The 21039-nt window shown below is 38.3% G+C and overlaps 2 protein-coding genes across 2 annotated transcripts in view; both read right to left on the bottom strand.

The window, feature by feature from the left end:
- The window catches only part of LOC128640698 (probable ATP-dependent DNA helicase HFM1), a 54404-nt gene extending 39188 nt beyond the window's left edge, over window positions 1-15216 (bottom strand). Inside the window, exon 1 of the mRNA XM_053693126.1 lies at window positions 15187-15216. Within this exon, the coding sequence (XP_053549101.1) occupies window positions 15187-15216 (30 nt within the window). The remainder of the gene's footprint in view (window positions 1-15186) is intronic.
- Window positions 15217-15299: 83 nt separating this feature from the next.
- Window positions 15300-21039, bottom strand: part of HFM1 (helicase for meiosis 1) — a 189623-nt gene continuing 183883 nt past the window's right edge. Inside the window, exons 27-29 of the mRNA XM_053693124.1 lie at window positions 16431-17343; window positions 15815-16160; window positions 15300-15327 (exon numbers count right to left, since the gene is read on the bottom strand). Coding sequence (XP_053549099.1) covers window positions 15300-15327; window positions 15815-16160; window positions 16431-17343 — 1287 coding nt within the window. The remainder of the gene's footprint in view (window positions 15328-15814; window positions 16161-16430; window positions 17344-21039) is intronic.

Raw genomic sequence — 21039 nt, 5'->3', positions numbered from 1 at the left:
AGTGATAAAAAGTACATTAACACCCATAAACTACTTATTAACGCCTAAACCGAGCCCCCCACACATCTCAAACACTTAAATACATTTTTTAACCCCTAATCTGCCGAACGGACATCGCCGCAACTGTAATAAATATATTAACCCCTAAACCGCCGCACTCCCGCATCACAAACACTAGTTAAATAAACTTAAGTCTAACCCTAACCCCCTAACTTAAATATAATTTAAAATAATCGTAAAAAAATTACTACAATTAAATAAATTATTCCTATTTAAAACTAAATACTTACCTATAAAATAAACCATAAGATAGCTACAATATAACTAATAGTTAAATTGTAGCTATCTTAGGATTTATTTTTATTTTACAGGCAAGTTTGTATTTATTTTAACTAGGCACAATAGTTATTAAATAGTTATTAACTATTGAATAAACTTCCTAGTTAAAATAAGTACAAATTTACCTGTAAAATAAACCCTATCCTAAGTTACAATTACACCTACCACTACACTATAATTAAATAAATTACCTAAATTAACTACAATTAATTACAATTAAATTAAATAAACTAAAGTCTGGAAAAACAACAACACTAAATTACAGAAAATAATAAAATATTTACAAGAATTTAAAACTAATTACACCTAATCTAATCCCACTAATAAAATAAAAATAATTAAAAATCCCTACCCTATACTAAATTACAAATAGCCCTTAAAAGGGCCTTTTGCGGGGCATTGCCCCAAAGTAATCTGCTCTTTTACCTGTAAAAAAAATACAATACCCCCCCAACATTAAAACCCACCACCCACCCGTACTCTAAAACCCACCCAATCCCCCCTTAATAAAACCTAACACTACCCCCTTGAAGATCACCCTACCTTGAGACGTCTTCACCCAACCAGGCAGAAGTGGTCCTCCAGATGGCCAGAAGTCTTCATCCGATCCGGGCAGAAGAGGACCTCCAGACGGGCAGAAGTCTTCATCCAGGCGGCATCTTCTATCTTCATCCATCCGGAGCGGAGCGGGTCCATCTTCAAGCCATCCGACGTGGAGCATCCTCTTCCATCCGACGACTAACACTAAATGACGGTACCTTTAAGTGACGTCATCCAAGATGGCGTCCCTTCAATTCCGATTGGCTGATAGAATTCTATCAGACAATCGGAATTAAGGTAGAAAAAATCCTATTGGCTTATCCAATCAGCCAATAGGATTGAGCTCGCATTCTATTGGCTGTTCCAATCATAATGTTAACTATATGGCACACATAAACTAACACCCTCCTATACGTGTATCAGTCTAAGTCTGCATAATAACAGTGATAAATTGATGCTTAGGGGTCAATTTATTAAATGCCGGGAGGACATGATTCGCTGTGAAATGCTTGTGCAATGCCGCCCCCCGAACATTTGCGGCCAATCGGCCGTTAGCAGGGGGTGTCAATCATCCTAATCCTATCTGATCGGGATGATTGGTGACAGAGAGGTTAAGGAGTAGCGGTCTTACGACTGCTTCTTCTTAACTTATGTTTCCGATGAGCCAGAAACTACGGGGGTAGATAGCAGCATCCGCTGCTTATTAAATCTACCCCATAATGTTAGCAGACAGATACTGGCAACATTATGAACACAACACAGTTATACAACATTTATTTTTATCTTTAGAATTTCTGCTATTATGGGCTAGAATTACAAGTGGAGCGCTAATTTATCTCGTGCCCGCAAACAGGCAAATTCGCCCTTTACGGGTGTGCGATAAAAAACAGCCATTGCAAGTGGCTGGTTATTGCTAACGTGACCTTGCGGTAGCAATTAGCACTCCGAAAAATTAGCCAGCGATCAAATCTCTCCTTAATTTTCCAAAAGTGCCCCAATTTAAAGTACAATTTTTTTAATTAAAAAAACCTGCACAAAGTAGTTTTTAGGGGTTAAAGTTGGCGGATGTGGTGTGTTAGAAAAGAAACGGCACTGAAAAACACAATTTATGCTTACCTGATAAATTTATTTCTCTTGTGGTGTATCCAGTCCACGGATCATCCATTACTTGTGGGATATTCTCATTCCCAACAGGAAGTTGCAAGAGGAAACCCACAGCAGAGCTGCAATATAGCTCCTCCCCTAACTGTCATAGCCAGTCATTCGACCGAAAACAAGCCGAGAAAGGAGGAACCATAGGGTGCAGTGGTTACTGTAGTTTAAATTTAAAAATGACCTGCCTTAAAATGACAGGGCGGGCCATGGACTGGATACACCACAAGAGAAATAAATTTATCAGGTAAGCATAAATTGTGTTTTCTCTTGTAAGGTGTATCCAGTCCACGGATCATCCATTACTTGTGGGATACCAATACCAAAGCTAAAGTACACGGATGAAGGGAGGGACAAGGCAGGAACTTAAATGGAAGGAAACACTGCCTGTAAAACCTTTCTCCCAAATATAGCCTCCGAAGAAGCAAAAGTATCAAATTTGCAAAATTTTGAAAAAGTATGAAGCGAAGACCAAGTCGCCGCCTTGCAAATCTGTTCAAAAGAAGCCTCATTTTTAAAGGCCCAAGTGGAAGCCACAGCTCTAGTGGAATGAGCTGTAATCCTTTCAGGAGGCTGCTGTCCAGCAGTCTCATAGACTAAGAGGATTAAGCTTCTTAGCCAAAAAGAAGGAGAGGTTGCCGAAGCCTTTTGATCTCTCCTCTGTCCAGAGAAGACAACAAACCAAGCAGATGTTTGACGAAAATCTTTAGTAGCTTGTAAGTAAAAACTTTAAAGCACGGACCACGTCCAGATTGTGAAACACAAGGATGGAACAACAATCTCTTGATTGATATTCTTGTTAGATACCACCTTAGGTAAAAACCCAGATTTGGTACGCAGGACCACCTTATCCGTATGAAAAATCAGATAAGGAGAATCACATTGTAAGGCAGATAACTCGGAGACTCTACGAGCCGAGGAAATAGCTACCAAAAAAAGGACTTTCCAAGATAAAAGTTTGATATCTATGGAATGAAGAGGTTCAAACGGAACTTCTTGAAGAACCTTAAGAACCAAGTTTAAGCTCCATGGTGGAGCAACCGGTTTAAACACAGGCTTGATTCTAACTAAAGCCTGACAAAATGCTTGAACGTCTGGAACATCTGCCAGACGCTTAACTAGCTGACAATCCTTTTTCCAAACCTTCTTGGAGAAAAGATAATATCCTAGGAATCCTGACCTTACTCCATGAGTAACCCTTGGATTCACACCAATAAAGATATCTACGCCATACCTTATGGTAAATTTTCCTGGTGACAGGCTTTCGTGCCCGTATTAAGGTATCAATAACTGACTCGAAGAAGCCACGCTTTGATAAAATCAAGCGTTCAATCTCTAGGCAGTCAGCCGCAGAGAAATTAGATTTGGATGATTGGAAGGCCACTGAAGTAGAAGGTCCTGTCTCAGAGGCAGAGACCATGGTGGAAAGGATGACATGTCCACTAGATCTGCATACCAGGTCCTGCGTGGCCACGCAGGTGCTATCAGAATCACTGATGCTCTCTCCTGCTTGATCTTGGCAATCAGTCGAGGGAGCAGAGGAAACGGTGGAAACACATAAGCCAGGTTGAAAGACCAGGGCGCTGCAAGAGCATCTATCAGTGTCGCCTTGGGATCCCTGGACCTGGATCCGTAACACGGAAGCTTGGCGGTCTGGCGAGACGCCATGAGATCCAGTTCTGGTTTGCCCCAACGATGAATCAGTTGTGCAAATACCTCCGGATGGAGTTCCCACTCTCCCGGATGAAAAGTCTGACGACTTAGAAAATCCGCCTCCCAGTGCTCTACACCTGGGATATGGATAGCTGATAGGTGGCAAGAGTGAATCTCTGCCCAGCGAATTATTTTTGAACTTCTAACATCTCTAGGGAACTTCTTGTTCCCCCTTGATGGTTGATGTAAGCTACAGTCGTGATGTTGTCCGACTGAAATCTGATGTACCTCAGAGTTGCTAACTGAGGCCAAGCCTGAAGAGCCTTGAATATCGCTCTTAGTTCCAGAATATTTATTGGAAGGAGAGACTCCTCCTGAGTCCACGATCCCTGAGCTTTCAGGGAGTTCCAAACTGCACCCCAACCTAGAAGGCTGGCATTTGTTGTTACAATTGTCCAATCTGGCCTGCGAAAGGTCATACCTTTGGACAGATGGACCCGAGATAGCTACCAGGGAAAAGAATCCCTGGTCTCTTGGTCCAGATTCAGTTGAGGGGACAAATCTGTGTAATCCCCGCTCCACTGACTGAGCATGCATAGTTGCAGCGGTCTGAGATGTAGGCGTGCAAACGGCACTATGTCCATTGCCCCTACCACTAAGCCGATTACTTCCATACACTGAGCCACCGAAGGGCGCGGAATGGAATGAAGAACCCGGCAGGAATTTAGAAGCTTTGATAACCTGGACTCCGTCAGGTGAATTTTCATTTCTATAGAATCTATCAGAGTCCCTAGAAAGGAAACTCTTGTGAGTGGGGATAGAGAACTCTTTTCCTCTTCACTTTCCACCTATGCGACCTCATAAATGCCAGTACTACGTCCGTATGAGACGTGGCAATTTTGAAGTTTGACGCCTGTATCAGGATGTCGTCAAAATAAGGGGCTACTGCTATGCCCCGCGGACTTAGGACCGCCATAAGCAACCCTAGAACCTTTGTAAACATTCTTGGGGCTGTAGATAATCCAAAGGGAAGAGCTACAACTGGTAATGCCTGTCTTGAAAGGCAAACCTGAGAAACCGATGATGATCTTTGTGTATTGGAATGTGAAGATAAGCATCCTTTAGATCCACTGTAGTCATATATTGACCCTCCTGGATCAGTGGTAGGATGGTACGAATAGTTTCTATCTTGAACGACGGAACTTTGAGGAATTTGTTTAAGATCTTTAGATCCAAAATTGGTCTGAAGGTTCCCTCTTTTTTGAGAACCACAAACAGATTTGAGTAAAAACCCTGTTCCTGTTCACTCCCATAACTAGGAGGTCTCGTACACAGTGTAAGAATGCCTCTCTCTTTATCTGGTGTGCAGATAATTGTGAAGGTGAAATCTCCCTTTTGGGGGGGAAGCTTTGAAGTCCAGAAGATATCCCTGGGATATAATTTCCAACGCCCAGGGATCCTGAACATCTCTTGCCCACGCCTGGGCGAAGAGTGAAAGTCTGCCCCCTACTAGATCCATTACCGGATAGGGGGCCGTTTCTTCATGCTGTCTTAGAGGCAGCAGCAGGCTTTTTTGACCTGCTTACCTTTTTTCCAGGTCTGGTTTGGTCTCCAGACCATCTTAGATTGAGCAAAAGTTCCCTCTTGTTTATTATTAGAGGAAGTTGATACCGCACCTGCCTTAAAGTTTTGAAAGGCACGAAAAATAGACTGTTTGGCCCTAGATTTGGACCTGTCCTGAGGAAGGGCATGACCTTTTCCTCCAGTGATATCAGCAATAATCTCCTTCAAACCAGGCCCAAATAGGGTCTGCCCCTTGAAGGGAGTGTTAAGTAGCTTAGATTTTGAAGTCACGTCAGCTGACCATGATTTAAGACATAGCGCTCTGCGCGCCTGTATAGCAAAACTAGAATTCTTAGCCGTTAGTTTAGTCAAATGAACAATGGCATCAGAAATAAAAGAATTGGCTAGCTTAAGTGCTCTAAGTTTGCCAAGTATGTCATCCAATGGAGTCGCTACCTGTAAAGCCTCTTCCAGAGACTCAAACCAGTACGCCGCAGCAGCAGTGACAGGGGCAATGCATGCAAGGGGCTGTAGGATAAAACCTTGTTGAATAAATATTTTCTTAAGGTAACCTTCTAATTTTTTATCCATTGGATCTAAAAAAGCACAACTGTCCTCGACAGGGATAGTAGTACGCTTTGCTAGAGTAGAAACTGCTCCCTCCACCTTAGGGACTGTCTGCCATAAGTCCCGTGTGGTGGCGTCTATTGGAAACATTTTTCTAAAAATAGGAGGGGAAGAGAACGGCACACCTGGTCTATCCCATTCCTTATTAATAATTTTTGTAAACCTTTTAGGTATTGGAAAAACATCAGTACACACCGGCACTGCAAGTATTTATCCAGTCTACACAATTTCTCTGGCACTGCAATGGAATCACAGTCATTCAGAGCAGCTAAAACCTCCCTAAGCAACACGCGGAGGTGTACAAGCTTAAATTTAAATGTAGAAATATTAGAATCAGGTATCTTCCTGAGTCATTAACATCACCCACTGACTGAAGCTCTCTTTCCTCAGCTTCTGCATATTGTGAGGCAGTATCAGACATGGTTCTTAAAGCGTCAGTATGCTCTGCATTTTGTCTCACCCCAGAGCTATCTCGCTTACCTCTAAGTTCAGGTAGTCTGGCTAATACCGCTGACAGTGTATTATCCATGACTGCCGCCATGTCTTGTAAAGTAAACGCTATGGGCGCCCTAGATGTACTTGGCGCCATTTGAGCGTGAGTCCCTTAAGCGGGAGTCAAAGGGTCTGACACGTGGGGAAAGTTAGTCGGCATAACTTCCCCCTCATCAGATTCCTCTGGTGATAAAAATTTTTAAAAGACAGAAAATGATCTTTATTGCCTAAAATGAAATCAGTACATTTGGTACACATTCTAAGAGGGGGTTCCACCATGACTTTTAAACATAATGAACAAGGAGTTTCTTCTATGTCAGACATGTTTATACAAACTAGCAATGAGACTAGCAAGCTTGGAAAACACTTTAAATCAAGTTAACAAGCAAATATAAAAAATGGTACTGTGCCTTTAAGAGAAACAAATTTTGTCAGAATTTGAAAAACAGTGAAAAACAGTGAAAAAAATGCAGTAAATCAAACAAAAATTTTACAGTGTATGTAATAGACTAGCAGAGCATTGCACCCACTTGCAAATGGATGATTAACCCCTTAGTTCAAAAAAACGGATCAAAAAAACGAAATAGACGTTTTTTAACAGTCACAACCAACTGCCACAGCAAGCTGTAGCCCTACCTTCCCCAATAAACGACTTTGGAAAGCCTTTGGGCCCTTTAGAGATGTCCTATAGCATTCAGAGGGCCTTTGAGGGAATCTGGATGTCTTAGTTTGTAATTTTAACTGCACAAAAAAACGTTAAAATAGGCCCCTCCCACTCATAGTAACACAGTGGAAAGCCTCAGGAAACTGTTTCTAGGCAAAATTTAAGCCAGCCATGTGGAAAAAACTAGGCCCCAATAAAGTTTTATCACCAAAGTATATATAAAAACGATTAAACATGCCAGCAAACGTTTTATATTGTAAATATCATAAGGGTATTACCCCTGGGAGTAAGCATGATACCAGTCGTTATTAAATCACTGTATTCAGGCTTAACTTACATTAATCCGGTATCAGCAGCATTTTCTAGTGTTTTCCATCTCTAGAAAAAATTATAACTGCACATACCTGATAGCAGAATAAACTGCACGCCATTCTCTCACTGAAGTTTTACCTCATCTGTGTAATCCCCTCAAACATATGTGAGAACAGCAATGGATCTTAGTTACAACCTGCTAAGATCATAGAAACCTCAGGCAGATTCTTCTTCTATTTACTGCCTGAGATTAAATAGCACAACTCCGGTACTATTTAAAAATAACAAACTTTTGATTGAAGAAAATAAACTAGCTATATTTAACCACTCTCTCTTACAACCTCCTTGCTTGTTGAGAGTTGCAAGAGAATGACTGGGTATGACAGTTAGGGGAGGAGCTATATTGCAGCTCTGCTGTGGGTTTCCTTTTGCAACTTCCTGTTGGGAATGAGAATATCCCACAAGTAATGGATGATCCGTGGACTGGATACACCTTACAAGAGAAAGTGCCTTTACATTGTTTATATATCTATATTTAAATGTGCTGCATATCCCTGCGCGACTTTGCTGCCCTAGGTTCTTATGCTGTGTCTGATGGCATGAGAACGAGGCTCCTATTGGAGCCTATGGAAGCATGCTCTATTGAGCACAAAGCTTCTGTGCAATGCAAACGCAATTGCGGGCCACTTCAAATACCAGTGCACAATTGCGTGCGCTGGTATTACGAGTGGAGCGCAAATATCGCACTTGCGAAAGTGCAATTTTTCGCTCCACTCGTAATCTGGCCCTAAAAAGGTTAATTTGGTAGAAATATCTTTTTTGACGCCTTTAATGTAATATTTATTAGGGCCTAAATGTTTTTAAATAGAAAAAATAATTTTGATACTACACAATCTACTATTTGAATTAATTACCTTTAGCCTCTTTACGGGAGGAGCTAATGAACCAGAATTTCGACTCCTTAAATCATTTAGGTATAAAGATACGTTTGTATCTGTATTTATGTCAACCTTATGGGAAACTCCTATTTTACCTGTTTAATAAATACATTATAATAATGAAAGGTTACACTGCATGTTATTACAGATTGTTAATAACACTTATAAAACATTGTAACTACATTTGTATACAGCATCATTTAAAGTGATACTAAACCCAAATTTTTTCTTTCATGATTCGAATAGAACTTGCAAATTTTAAGCAAGTTTTTAATTTAGTCCTATTATCAATTTTTCAAATAAAGACACCAAGAGAACAAAGAAAAATTCATAATAGGAGTAAATTAGAAAGTTGCGTAAAATTACATGTTCTATTTAAGAACAGTTTAACAATTTACAGATCATAAAAAAAATACTGCGGAATGAAAAGTTTTCTTCCTCTCTCATGTTGACAATGGCTTTGCAGTATACTTGATAATACCTTTTCTGTATGCTTGATACTGTCTTTGAAGCTTAAAGCACGTGCAAATAAAACTATTACCAGACCAATAAAGCATTATAATTGTACTCTAAAAGGCTAATTAAAAAAAAAGTCCCATTTTGCCTGTGGTCATTTCTTTTTCCTGGACAATACTCTAAAGCAACATTCAGCAAATTAGATAACTTTCATTAGCAAAGGCTTAAATACACTGTCTACCTAATTCTGCTACTTGCAGTAACACTTTTGCCTTAGATAGTGGTGGTGCTACTGTTGTAAAACTCAGCTGCCACAGTCTAATATGCTAATAACCCTGATCCCTGCCTACTATAAATACTGTATAAATAGGTTGCAGGCTATGGTACCTCTGTATTACGCCCATGCCAGCTTGCTTCACTGCATAAGCTTTGCTTGCATGTGCTTTCGACAGTGCATACGGCACTCTGACCAGTTTGCAGGCCTTGGATTGCTTCTAGTCTTGCTCTAGGCTGGATTTCTTATTGGGGACTTCAGTTGTTGCTTGGTTTACATACATACTGGTTCCTGCTGGTCCTATATTTTTTGCTTGAGTTAGAGGGTCTGCTGCCTTGTATGCTACACACACAATGTGAACCCTGATAGATACTTAGGACTCATGTGGCAAGGCTTAGTCCTTATTCGATCAGTGTTGCCATGTGAAAACATGATGGTTAATTAATTTAATATTAATGAACATATTAAACACCTATATTAAACACCAATTGTTAAAATTGTTCCACACTCCCTAGATAGGACAAAAAGCAAAATCTGAAATCTGCAAATGCTGGAAATCAAATAGCTGGATAACATTTTTTTAAACAACCAATCACTCAACTGAAATCCTAAATTAGTATTTTGATAATTGTATTTTTTTTAATTTATTGTGATTAATAATTAAGCAATATTTTTAGAAAAAGCTTGATTTGCTAATATATGCACAACAGTAAACAAGACAAAAATAAACGTATCAAGAAAGCCAGGAGAAACTGTTCAAACAAGTCATTGTCAAAGATGTTAAAATAAAAAAGGCTGATATGTTGAGCAGAAAAATTCACTTTGTAACCTGAGAATGGGCCTGTGAACTTTAGGTTCAACTATGCTAAGGGTTGAGCTGTCTCATTTAGTGAACTAGCTGTCATAGTGATCCTGGTAAGCTTGCAAAATTTAAACATCCTCAATGACAATGCAAAATACTCCACTAAACTAAAGGATCTCTTTCAATACTTAGTTGTTTTCTAAACCAAGGTTCTTCAAACCACGGGTCGGGGCCCATTACTGGGTCGCAACATCGTGTTTACTGGATCGTGACTTGTATGTGTTGTAGGAGGAGGTGTTGTTTGTGTGGTGTGTTTATTGTATGAGTGTGTGTTACTACCTTTTACAACACATTCAAGTTTGACCAACAATCAGGAGTAACGTACACACAAATTTTAGTCACTTTGCCAAAAATTGCAGCTATCTGCTACTTCAGAAATTTTAAGAGCAAACATAAAAATAGGGTTGATGGTGCACTGGGTATCATTGCACTGGGTATCGGGAATTTTTTTTTTGAAGGACCCTGCTCTAAACTATGGTTTCCTTAAGCCACTTTTCAAACAATTTTTTTTTATAGCTGTGAAAAAGGGTTTTAAAACTTACAGCAATCATGTCCGCATAAATCTTTATTTTTACAGTGATGACTGCATGCTCTCATTCCAGTATTAATTACCGCTTGACCACTGGACATTCCTATATTTTAGAAGAAAAACAACATACGTTTCAGAAAAACAAACTAGATGATTTAAAGTTATTCTACAATTGTATTTTTTTGTACAGAACTTTGGAGTAATTTATATTCCTATTGAATATATATTTATACTGTATATATATAGTTTATTGTTTTATAAACTATGGTAGTCTATTTTCCTTAATGCACTTCTCAAACTATTTTGTTCTTTATAACTATGACATTTTTTTCAAAGGAATTAAAGACAAAATCCTTTAGAAACTAGTGGAAATGTTTGTAAAAAAACATCTTGATAAGCTGTTCAACTGGAATAGAATATACCCTACCAGTACTAAATCTGCATAAAAGTAAAATTGAAGGACCACTAAACACAGTAAAATGTAATAAAAGACAAGAACACAATATAAAAAAAATGCAATAGCACTTACTTTGGAATTTAAATGAATAGTAGAATATCTTCTCACAAATGTCAAAGTTAATCCAATTTTCCCTCTCCCTGTATCATGTGACACCCATCAGCCAATCACAAAATGCATATACGTAAACACCACACACTTTTGCACCTGCTCAGTAGGAGCTGGAGCCTCAGAAAGTGTTCATATAAAAATGGAAGTATATTGGAAAGTTTTTTTAAACTGCATGCTTTATCTAAATTAAAAAACTTTAAATCTGACTTTAGTGGCCCTTTAAACACTAATTACATTGTATAAGCATAGTATAGAAGTTATCCTCCACCTAGTTCTATTCAAGGGTGCTGCCATGTTGAAATCTATCTTTCACTGTATTCCAGAGCAACTCTCCTTCAGTTACCGGCAGTGAACCCTAGGTTCCAAAATAGTGGCACCCATAATTAGGGGGAGGTGCATGAAATACATTTGATGTTTAATTTTCCTTGAATTGAGATATATATATATATATATATATATATATATATATATAAAAATATAAATATAAGTCTAATATGTTCAGGATTTTATGTCTCGGGTTTCTTCAGACATCAAATGAAGAAAATCCAATAATAAAAATGTTTTGCCAAAATAATGGAGATTTTTAAATAATTAATGCAATACAATTGCAATAAGATGTTTGTGTGTACTGTACAACCTTTCCTGTGTATCCACCAATCACATTATGAATATTGCAATAAATCTTTTCACATGGGGAACAGGACAGTTGATGCATCATGGGTAATGTCATGAGCTGTGACAGCTGGTGCTGGGCCCTGAATATAAATGCATCTCCACAACATACCTCTCCCTTAGACATCATCCTAGCAGGTTCAAAAATCACTATCGGCCAGATTACGAGTTTTGCGTTATGAGGGGTGCGGTGTTAACTTGCACGTTATTGTCACCTCTCACTTACCTACAGCGCTGGTATTACAGGTTTTCAGAAACCCGGCGTTAAAAGGCAAGAAGTGAGCGTAGAGCAAAATTGAGCTCCATACCGCACTCAAATACCAGGGCTGCTTAAGTCAGCGGTGAGCTGGTTGTACGTGCTCATGCACAATTTCCCCATAGACATCAATGGGGAGAGCCGGCTGAGAAAAAGTCTAACACCTGCCAAAAAGCAGCATAAAGCCCAGTAACGCAGCCTCATTGATTCCTATGGGGAAACTACATTTATGTTTACACCTAACACCCTAACATGAACCCCTAATCTAAACACCTCTAATCTTACACTTATTAACCCCTAATCTGCCGCCCCCGACATCGCCGCCACCTGCATTATACTTATTAACCACTAATCTACCGCTCCGGACATCGCCACCACCTACATTATACTTATGAACCCCTAATCTGCTGCCCCCAACGTCGCCAACATCTACATTATATTTATTAACCCCTAATCTCCCACCCCCAATGTCGCCGCAACCTACATACACTTATTAACCCCTAATCTGTTGCCCCCAACATTGCCACCACTATAATAAACATATTAACCCCTAAACCGCCGTACTTCTGCATCGCAAACACTAGTTAAATATTATTAACCCCTAATCTGCCGCCCCTAACATCGCCGCCACCTACCTACATTTATTAACCCCTAATCTGCCGGCCTGAATGTCGCCTCCACTATATTAAATTTATTAACCCCTAAATCTAAGTCTAACCCTAACCCTAACAACCCCTAACTTAAATATAATTAAAATAAATATAAATAAAAATTACTATTAATAACTAAATAATTCCTATTTAAAACTAAATACTTAAATGTAAAATAAACCCTAACCTAGCTACAATTTAACTAATAGTTACATTGTAGCTAGCTTAGGTTTTATTTTTATTTTACAGGCAAGTTTGTATTTATTTTAACTAGGTAGAATAGTTACTAAATAGTTATTAACTATTTACTAACTACCTAGCTAAAATAAATACAAATTGATCTGTAAAATAAAACCTAACCTAAGTTACACTAACACCTAACCTAACCCTACAATTAAATAAATTCCTTAAATTAAATACAATTAACTAAATTAAATTAAATTAGCTAAATTACAAAAAAAACACACACACAATTTTAGGAAAATAAAAACCAAATTACAAGATCTTTAAACTAATTACAACTAATCTAATAGCCCTATCAAAATAAAAAAAGCCCACCCAAAATAAAAAAAAACCTTGCCTAAACTACCAATAGCCCTTAAAAGGGCCTTTTGCGGGACATTGCCCCAAAGAAATCAGCTCTTTTACCTGTAAAAAAAATACAAACAACCCCCCCAACAGTAAAACCCACCACCCACACAACCAACCTCCAAATAAAACCCTAACTAAAAAAACCTAAGCTCCCCATTGCCCTGAAAAGGGCATTTGGATGGGCATTGCCCTTAAAAGGGCATTTAGCTCTACTGCGGCCCAAAGCCCTAACCTTAAAAACAGGCAGAAGTGGTCCTGCAGACGGGCAGAAGTCTTCACCCAGACGGCATATTCTATCTTCATCCTTCCGACGCGGAGCAGCTCAATCTTCAAGACATCCGGCGCGGAGCATCCTCTTCTTCCGACGTCTTCTTGCTGAATGAAGGTTCCTTTAAATGACATCATCCAAGATGGCGTCCCTTAGATTCCGATTGGCTGATAGAATTCTATCAGCAAATTGGAATTAAGGTTGAAAAAATCCTATTGGCTGATGCAATCAGCCAATAGAATGCAAGCTTAATCCTATTGGTTGATTGGATCAGCCAATAGGATTGAAGTTTATATCAATTTGTATTAGCTCAAACACCATTTTCATGGGCAAACCATGTCATCTGTTTTACGAACATCTTTGAACTACCCATTGAGTGAGATCACTGTACATAGGGGCGTTTACTTATACAATGATCCGATTGGTGCAATATCGCCAGATGCTGATTCCATCTGGTTGTCAGATCAGTGGTGAGAAAGAGCTTACAGTACGCCAATATAACCATCACTAATCTGATCAACATATTTTCAATAATCTGCATTTTTATAGTTATAGTTTAGTTACAAAGCTGTAACATAAAACTCATAACTAAAGTTTTAAAAAGTACACTAACACCCATAAACTACCTATTAACCCCTAAACCGAGGCCCTCCCGCATCATAAACACTAAAATAAAATTATTGACCCCTAATCTGCCACTCCGGACATCGCTGCCACTTAAAAAATGTATTAACCCCTATTCCTCCGCTCCCCGACATTGTCGCAACTATAATAAAATTATTAACACCTAAACCGCCGCCCTCCCGCATCAAAAACACTATTTAAATATAATTAACCCCTAATCTGCCGTCCCCCCACTCCGCCGCTATAATAAACCTATTAACCCCTAAACCTAACCCTAATCCTAACACCTAAGTAAGAAGAGTAGCAGCTGCACTAGTAAGGAGAAAAGATCAGGGCTATCCAAAAAATTGTTTAAAAAATTAAACTTTTATTAGGACATTTAAAAATGGACAGTACAGGGCACACAAACTCCCTGACTAGTTTCGTGCTCCATTGAGCACTTAATCATAGGGTGAGTTTGTTCAGTGTGCATAGCCTATTTAAAGGCACAGCACACCTGAAGACAATTAAAATACAACAATACAAATGTTAAAATAAATTCTGAATTTACCTTACTGCAAACTCTATGAACATTTTGCAAAGATGGAACAAAGCACAAAAAATCAATCAAAAAATACACATCAAAACAATCACAATGATACCCCACAAAGGGTTATAGTGTTAATCAAATGTAAATGTAAATTTTCCTAAATGTGGAGCAATAAATTATATCATCTAAATGCTAAATATTAAACCAATAGATTTATCTAAATAGTCAATAGCATTTATACGATATTATTTCAAATGCATAATAACATAGCATTGTACTGAAAAAATGCATATCAACTCTGTTGAATAATAATTATACATATCAGTATAAAACTATATGCAAATGAAACTATGCATCTAAAATTATGCAATCAAAACACAGATAAGAATACTACAAATTGCACAAATAAGCTAACAGGATAATGGACATATACTGCAAAAAGAAGGCCAAACCAAATAAATTATGTTTAAATAAATTAAACTATTCCACAAAATAACTCATGTCCCATTCACGGTTTAAGCCTAGGGGAGTGATAGTTCTCAATTTATATATCCAATATAATTCTTGTTTTAATAGTAATCTATTTCTATCACCTCCCCTAGGTGGAAACATGATGCGATCTATTACCTGGACCTTCATATCAAAGACATTAGTCATATGTATTAAATTAAAATGCCTGGCTATCGCTGACTCTTTTAAATATTCCTTAGTGTCCCTAACGTGTTCCCTAACTCTGGACCTCAACTCTCTGCTCGTCTGACCTGTATACTGCAAATTACAGAATTTACATTCAAGGAGATAAACTACAAATGTAGTTCTACAATTGGCATAGAATTTATGCTTGAACTCTTCCCCAGTCTGGCTACTCCTAAAGCCATTACCTACATGTACAAAGCCACAAGTTATACAAGAACCGTGGCCACATTTGTAGGTTCCTTTCCTTCTAATCCAACCACTCCTATCTGAGTGATTGGAGCTAATTAGACTTGGGGACAATCTAGATGAAAGTGTCGGTGCCCTCCTTGGCACAAATTTACATGAGCCAATGAGTGGTCTTAAGACATCATCATTCTCAAGCAAATGAAGATTTCTCCTTAGAATGGAACAATTTTGATTAAATTGCTTTGAATATTCAGTGGAAAACACTACAGTGTCCTGTTTTATTGTATTTTGTTTTTTAGTTCCTCTAATTAATTCTTGCTGAGATTTATGTCTGACCTCTGTATAAACTTGGTTTAAGAAGTTTTCATCATACCTCCTTAATTTAAGACGTTCAATAAGGGCCTTGGCCTGTACTTCAAACAGACTGTCCAAATTGGTATTTCTGCGCAGTCTCATAAGTTGATCCCTGGGAATAGATTGTACCAAATGTGGTGGGTGACATGACCTAGCATGTAAAATGGTATTCCCTGCTGTCAACTTACGAAAAGTATCACTGATCACTTCGCCAGTCTCAACATCCCCTTTCAGGGTAAGGTCCAATAAATCAACTACAGTTTCATGCATATCCCCTACAAACTTTAGATTAAATTCATTTTGACCTAGATATGTAAGAAAATCATTGTATTCAAAAGGTTCCCTGACTATGAAAATCAAATCGTCTATGAAACGCATATAAAAAACAATATGTTCTTTAAAGGGATTATTCTCAGTATACAGATATAGATCCTCCCACCATCCCACATACAGGTTTGCGAATGAGGGGGCAAATTTCGCCCCCATAGCAGTTCCGCAAACCTGTATGTGGAATTCCTTATCAAACATAAAAAAAATATGCTTCAAAAGAAACTCAATGATTTCACATAACACTAATTTAGTCTCATCAGAAAACCTGGTATGTCTGTCAAAAAAATACCTTATGGCCTGTATACCCATATGATGTGGTATACTGGAGTATAATGCAGTGGCGTCCACCACAATCCATTTATACTCCTTCTTCCATATAAGGTTTTTTAATAATTGCAGGAGGTGTGTGGAATCTCTCAAATAACTCTTGAGACTCCTCACCAGGGGCTGTAAAATTGAATCCATCCACTCTGAGGTGGGTTCAAACAATGACCCAATCCCCGAGATAATTGGTCGTCTCGGGGGTTGGGTCAAACTTTTATGTGTTTTAGGTAGATAATGAAAAATCGGAATCCGTGGATTCTCAGGAATCAAAAATTCCAACTGCTCCCTGGTGAGGAGTCCAATAGTGACAGTCTTTTCAAGCATTCTAATTAATTTGGCCTTAAATAGATGCATAGGATTGGAATCCATCTTCCTATAAGTTGAAGGATCATTAAGTTGCCTATTGCTTTCTTGGACGTAGTCTTTCTTGTTAAGAACCACTACGTTCCCCCCTTTATCCGAGTTACGGATAACAAGATTGGTATTGTTCTCAAGTGATGCTAAGGCCAACTTTTCCTTTTTAGTCAAATTAGATTCTGTTATCTTTTTTTGTTTCACAGTATCCTCTAGAGCTAGTATCTCCCTTTCTATTCTTTTCTGATAGAGATTCAAAGCAGGACCTCTGAACTGAACAGGATAAAAGTTAGAGGAATGTTTTACTGGAATGGGGATATCACTGTCCTCAGGACCATATTCTTCCTCCATATTTCTAAGACCCTCTAACACAATACTGTCTACAAAATCAAAGGGTTGATTCACCATTGTATCCAGCCCAAATACACTTTCATCAATACTGTTTAAATCCTGTTGTGTAACATCATTAGACTGGGTACTAACATTTTGTGATAAACCTGATTGGGCATTGGCATCCTGCACCGAAAATCCTAACACCCCCTAACTTTAATATACGTAATTAAAATAATTATAAATAAAACTTACTATTAATAACTAAATAATACCTATTTAAAACTAAATACATACTTACTGGTAAAATAAAACCTAAGCTAGCTACAATATAACTAATAGTTATATTGTAGCTATCTTAGGTTTTATTTCACAGGTAAGTTTGTATTTATTTTAACTAGGTAGACAAGAAGTATATTTTTTTTACAGGTAAAATAGCTGATTTCTTTGGGGCAATGCCCCGCAAAAGGCCCTTTTAAGGGCCATTGGCACTTTAGTGTAGGATAGGGTTTTTTTTTATTTTGGGGGGGCTTTTTTATTTTGATAGGGCTATTAGATTAGGAGTAATTCGTTTTTATTTTTGATAATTTCTTTTTTTATTTTGTGTAATTTAGTGTTTATTTTTTTTGTAATTTAGATAAATGTATTTTGTTAATTTAATTTATTTAATTTTATTGTAATGTTAGGTTTTAGTGTAAGGCAGGTTAGGTTTTATTTTACAGGTAAATTTGTATTTATTTTAACTAGGTAGCTAGTAAATAGTTAATAACTATTTACTAACTAGTCTATCTAGTTAAAATAAATACAAACTTAGCTGTGAAAAAAAAAATGTAACTATTAGTTATATTGTAGCTATCTTAGGGTTTATTTTACAGGTAAGTATTTAGTTTTAAATAGGAATTATTTAGTTATTAATAGTAAGTTTTATTTAGAATTATTTTAATTATATTAAAGTTAGGGGGTATTAGGGTTATGTTAGGGGTTAATATATTTATTTAGTGTTAGTGATGTGGGAGGCCAGAGGTTTAGGGGTTAATACATTTAGTATAGTGGCAGCAGATTAGGGGTTAATAAGTGTAATGTAGGTGTCGGCGATGTCGGGGGCAGCAGATTAGGGGTTAATAAGTGTATGTAGGTGGCGGCGACATTGGGGCAGCAGATTAGGGTTCAATAAGTGTAATGTAGGTGTCGGCGATGTCAGGGGCAGCAGATTAGGGGTGTTTAGACTCTGGGTTTATGTTAGGGTGTTAGCTTTAAACATACATGTCTTTCCCCATAGACATCAATGGGGCTGCGTTACGTAGCTTTACGCTCCGCGATTGCAGGTGTTAGGCTTTTTTTTAGCCGGCTCTCCCCATTGATGTCTATGGGGAAATCGTGCACAAGCACGTAAAAACACTGCTTGTATTTGGTGGGGTATGGAGCTAAACGCAACCATATTACCCGCACAAGCCGTTTTTTGCAAACCTGTAATAGCAGCACTATGAAAGGTAAGCGGTGAAAATAACGTGCAAGTTATTAGCGAGCCAGCCATAACGCAAAACTCGTAATCTGGCTGTATGTTAGGGAGCAATACTAGGCGCAAAGTATACTCAATAATCAAGCAATTTGGATAAGCAGGAAGTGGGAATTTAAAGGGAGGGAGGAGAATGGAAGGTATTTAGGATTTAAAGGTACAGGTATGTTACAGCTTCCCAATTGTTCACTCTAGGGATGTGAATGGATGAAATCATGCAATGGTGCCATTCCACCCCTCTGATTATGCAGGACACTTCCTTCATCACTGGGGAACATGCAAGCTCCCTCCTGGTGATTTACTTAAGCCACTGCTGTCACATATTCCGAATAGTATCTTATCAAAGGTACCTTCCTGATGTTGGGCCAAATCTGAAGAGCCCTGAAGTTTGCATGGAAAACCAGTATGTTTATTGGTAACCTCCCGAGGAGACCACACTCCCAGTGCTCTCCAAGACTTCCTTAAGGTAAGCATCTGTGGTTATCACCATCTCATCTGGCCAAAGAAAAGAGACTCCAAGATAAGAGATTGGTGAGTCTGTCACCATGTAATAGACTTGTCTTGTTCTGTGATCTAATAATATCTTCTGAGATAGGCTCTTTTAGTCTCCATTCCACTGTTGAAACATTGTCAATGATCGGTCTTAGGAAGGACACATGAGTTTGAGGTGTTATCGAGCTTATTGGCAAGTTGATTTTCCAACCATTACTGCAAAGCAGTTGAAGAACAGCTTGTGTGTAAGTCACAACCAGCTGTAAAGCTGTGGAGATGACAACTGCACCAAAATATAATCTAGGTTGGGAGTTACAGAGATTTTCTGAGTTCACACTGTGGCCACACCAAAAGAAAGACACAAACTGGTAATCTCTTCTTAGGAATGCAAATTTTAGAAACTTAACGTGATATTTGTGGATAGAATTATGCAAATAAGCATCTTTTAAGTCAATGGTAGAAAAAAAATGACCATCCTTCCCTAAAGGAAGAATAGTGGGAATTGTCTCCATACAGAACTTTTCAGCAATTTGAGATTGAAATAGATTCCATGGATCAATTCTGTGGCTGGAACTAGAGTAATTACTCCCATTGTTTCAAAATCTGACACATAATCCAGGAAAACTTTGGGATCTCAAGAAAGGTTTGATCGAAAGCTTATTTGATACCCCTGAGAAATTATTTCCAACACCCAAGGATCTTAAATAGACTTCTACCAAGCTTGGCTTCCTACTACCAGACACTTGTTGTTAATGGGAGCAACACCTTCTTGCGTATTTGAAGGCAGAAGTGGACGTCTTGGTCTGCTTGGCTTTAGACCAGGAAGAGCTGGGTTTCCAATACGTTTTTGAAGAAACTGATCTTTGAGTAGAGGAAGCTTTTTCTTATTTAGACTGCCGCAAGGAACGAAAACATCATAAGGGCCTATGTTTACCCTTAAAACAGTATCCCAGTACCCAAGATGGCTCCCAATAAGGTAGAGGGGGAGGGTAAGAGAGCTGTTTGGGGGGGATCCTTCACAGCAGCATATGTAAATATGCTTAAAAAAAGCTACCTTTTATTTTAGTACTGGCAGACTCTCTGCCAATACTTAAGATGGCGGGGACATTTGTGGAGTGGGGGAGGGAAGAGAGCTGTTTGGGATGGATCAGGGGGTCTGATGTGTCAGATGGGAGACTGATCTCTAGACTAAAGCTAAAATTAACCCTGCAAGCTCCCTACAAGCTACCTAATTAACCCCTTGACTGCTAGCCATAATACACGTGTGATGCGCAGCTGGATTTAGCGGCCTTCTAATTACCAAAAAGCAACGCCAAAGCCATATATGTCTGCTATTTCTGAACAAAGGGGATCCCAGAGAAACATTTACAACCATTTGTGCCATAATTGCACAAGCTGTTTGTAAATAATTTCAGTGAGAAACCTAAAATTGTGAAAAATTTTACTTTTTTTTTAATTTGATCGCATTTGGCGGTTAAATGGTGGCATGAAATATACCAAAATGGGCCTAGATCAATACCTGGGGTTGTCTACTACACTAAAGCTAAAATTAACCCTAGAAGCTCCCTACATGCTCTTTAATTAACCCCTTCACTGCTGGGCATAATACACGTGTGGTGCACAGTGGCATTTAGCGGCCTACTAATTACTATAAAGCAACGCCAAAGTCATATATGTCTGCTATTTCTGAACAAAGGGGATCCCAGAGAAGCATTTAAAACCATTTGTGCCATAATACACAAGTTGTTTGTAAATAATTTCAGTGAGAAACCTAAAGTTTGTGAAAAAAATTGTAAAAAAGTGAACTTTTTTTTATATTGCATTTCGCGGTGAAAAGGTGGCATGAAATATACCAAAATGGGCCTAGATCAATACTTTGGGATGTCCTCTAAAAAAAA

This window comes from Bombina bombina, chromosome 10, assembly GCF_027579735.1.
Source record: "Bombina bombina isolate aBomBom1 chromosome 10, aBomBom1.pri, whole genome shotgun sequence".
NCBI lineage: Eukaryota > Metazoa > Chordata > Amphibia > Anura > Bombinatoridae > Bombina > Bombina bombina.
The sequence above is the reverse complement of the archived record's forward strand: the minus strand, read 5'-3'. Positions and strand labels throughout refer to the sequence as shown.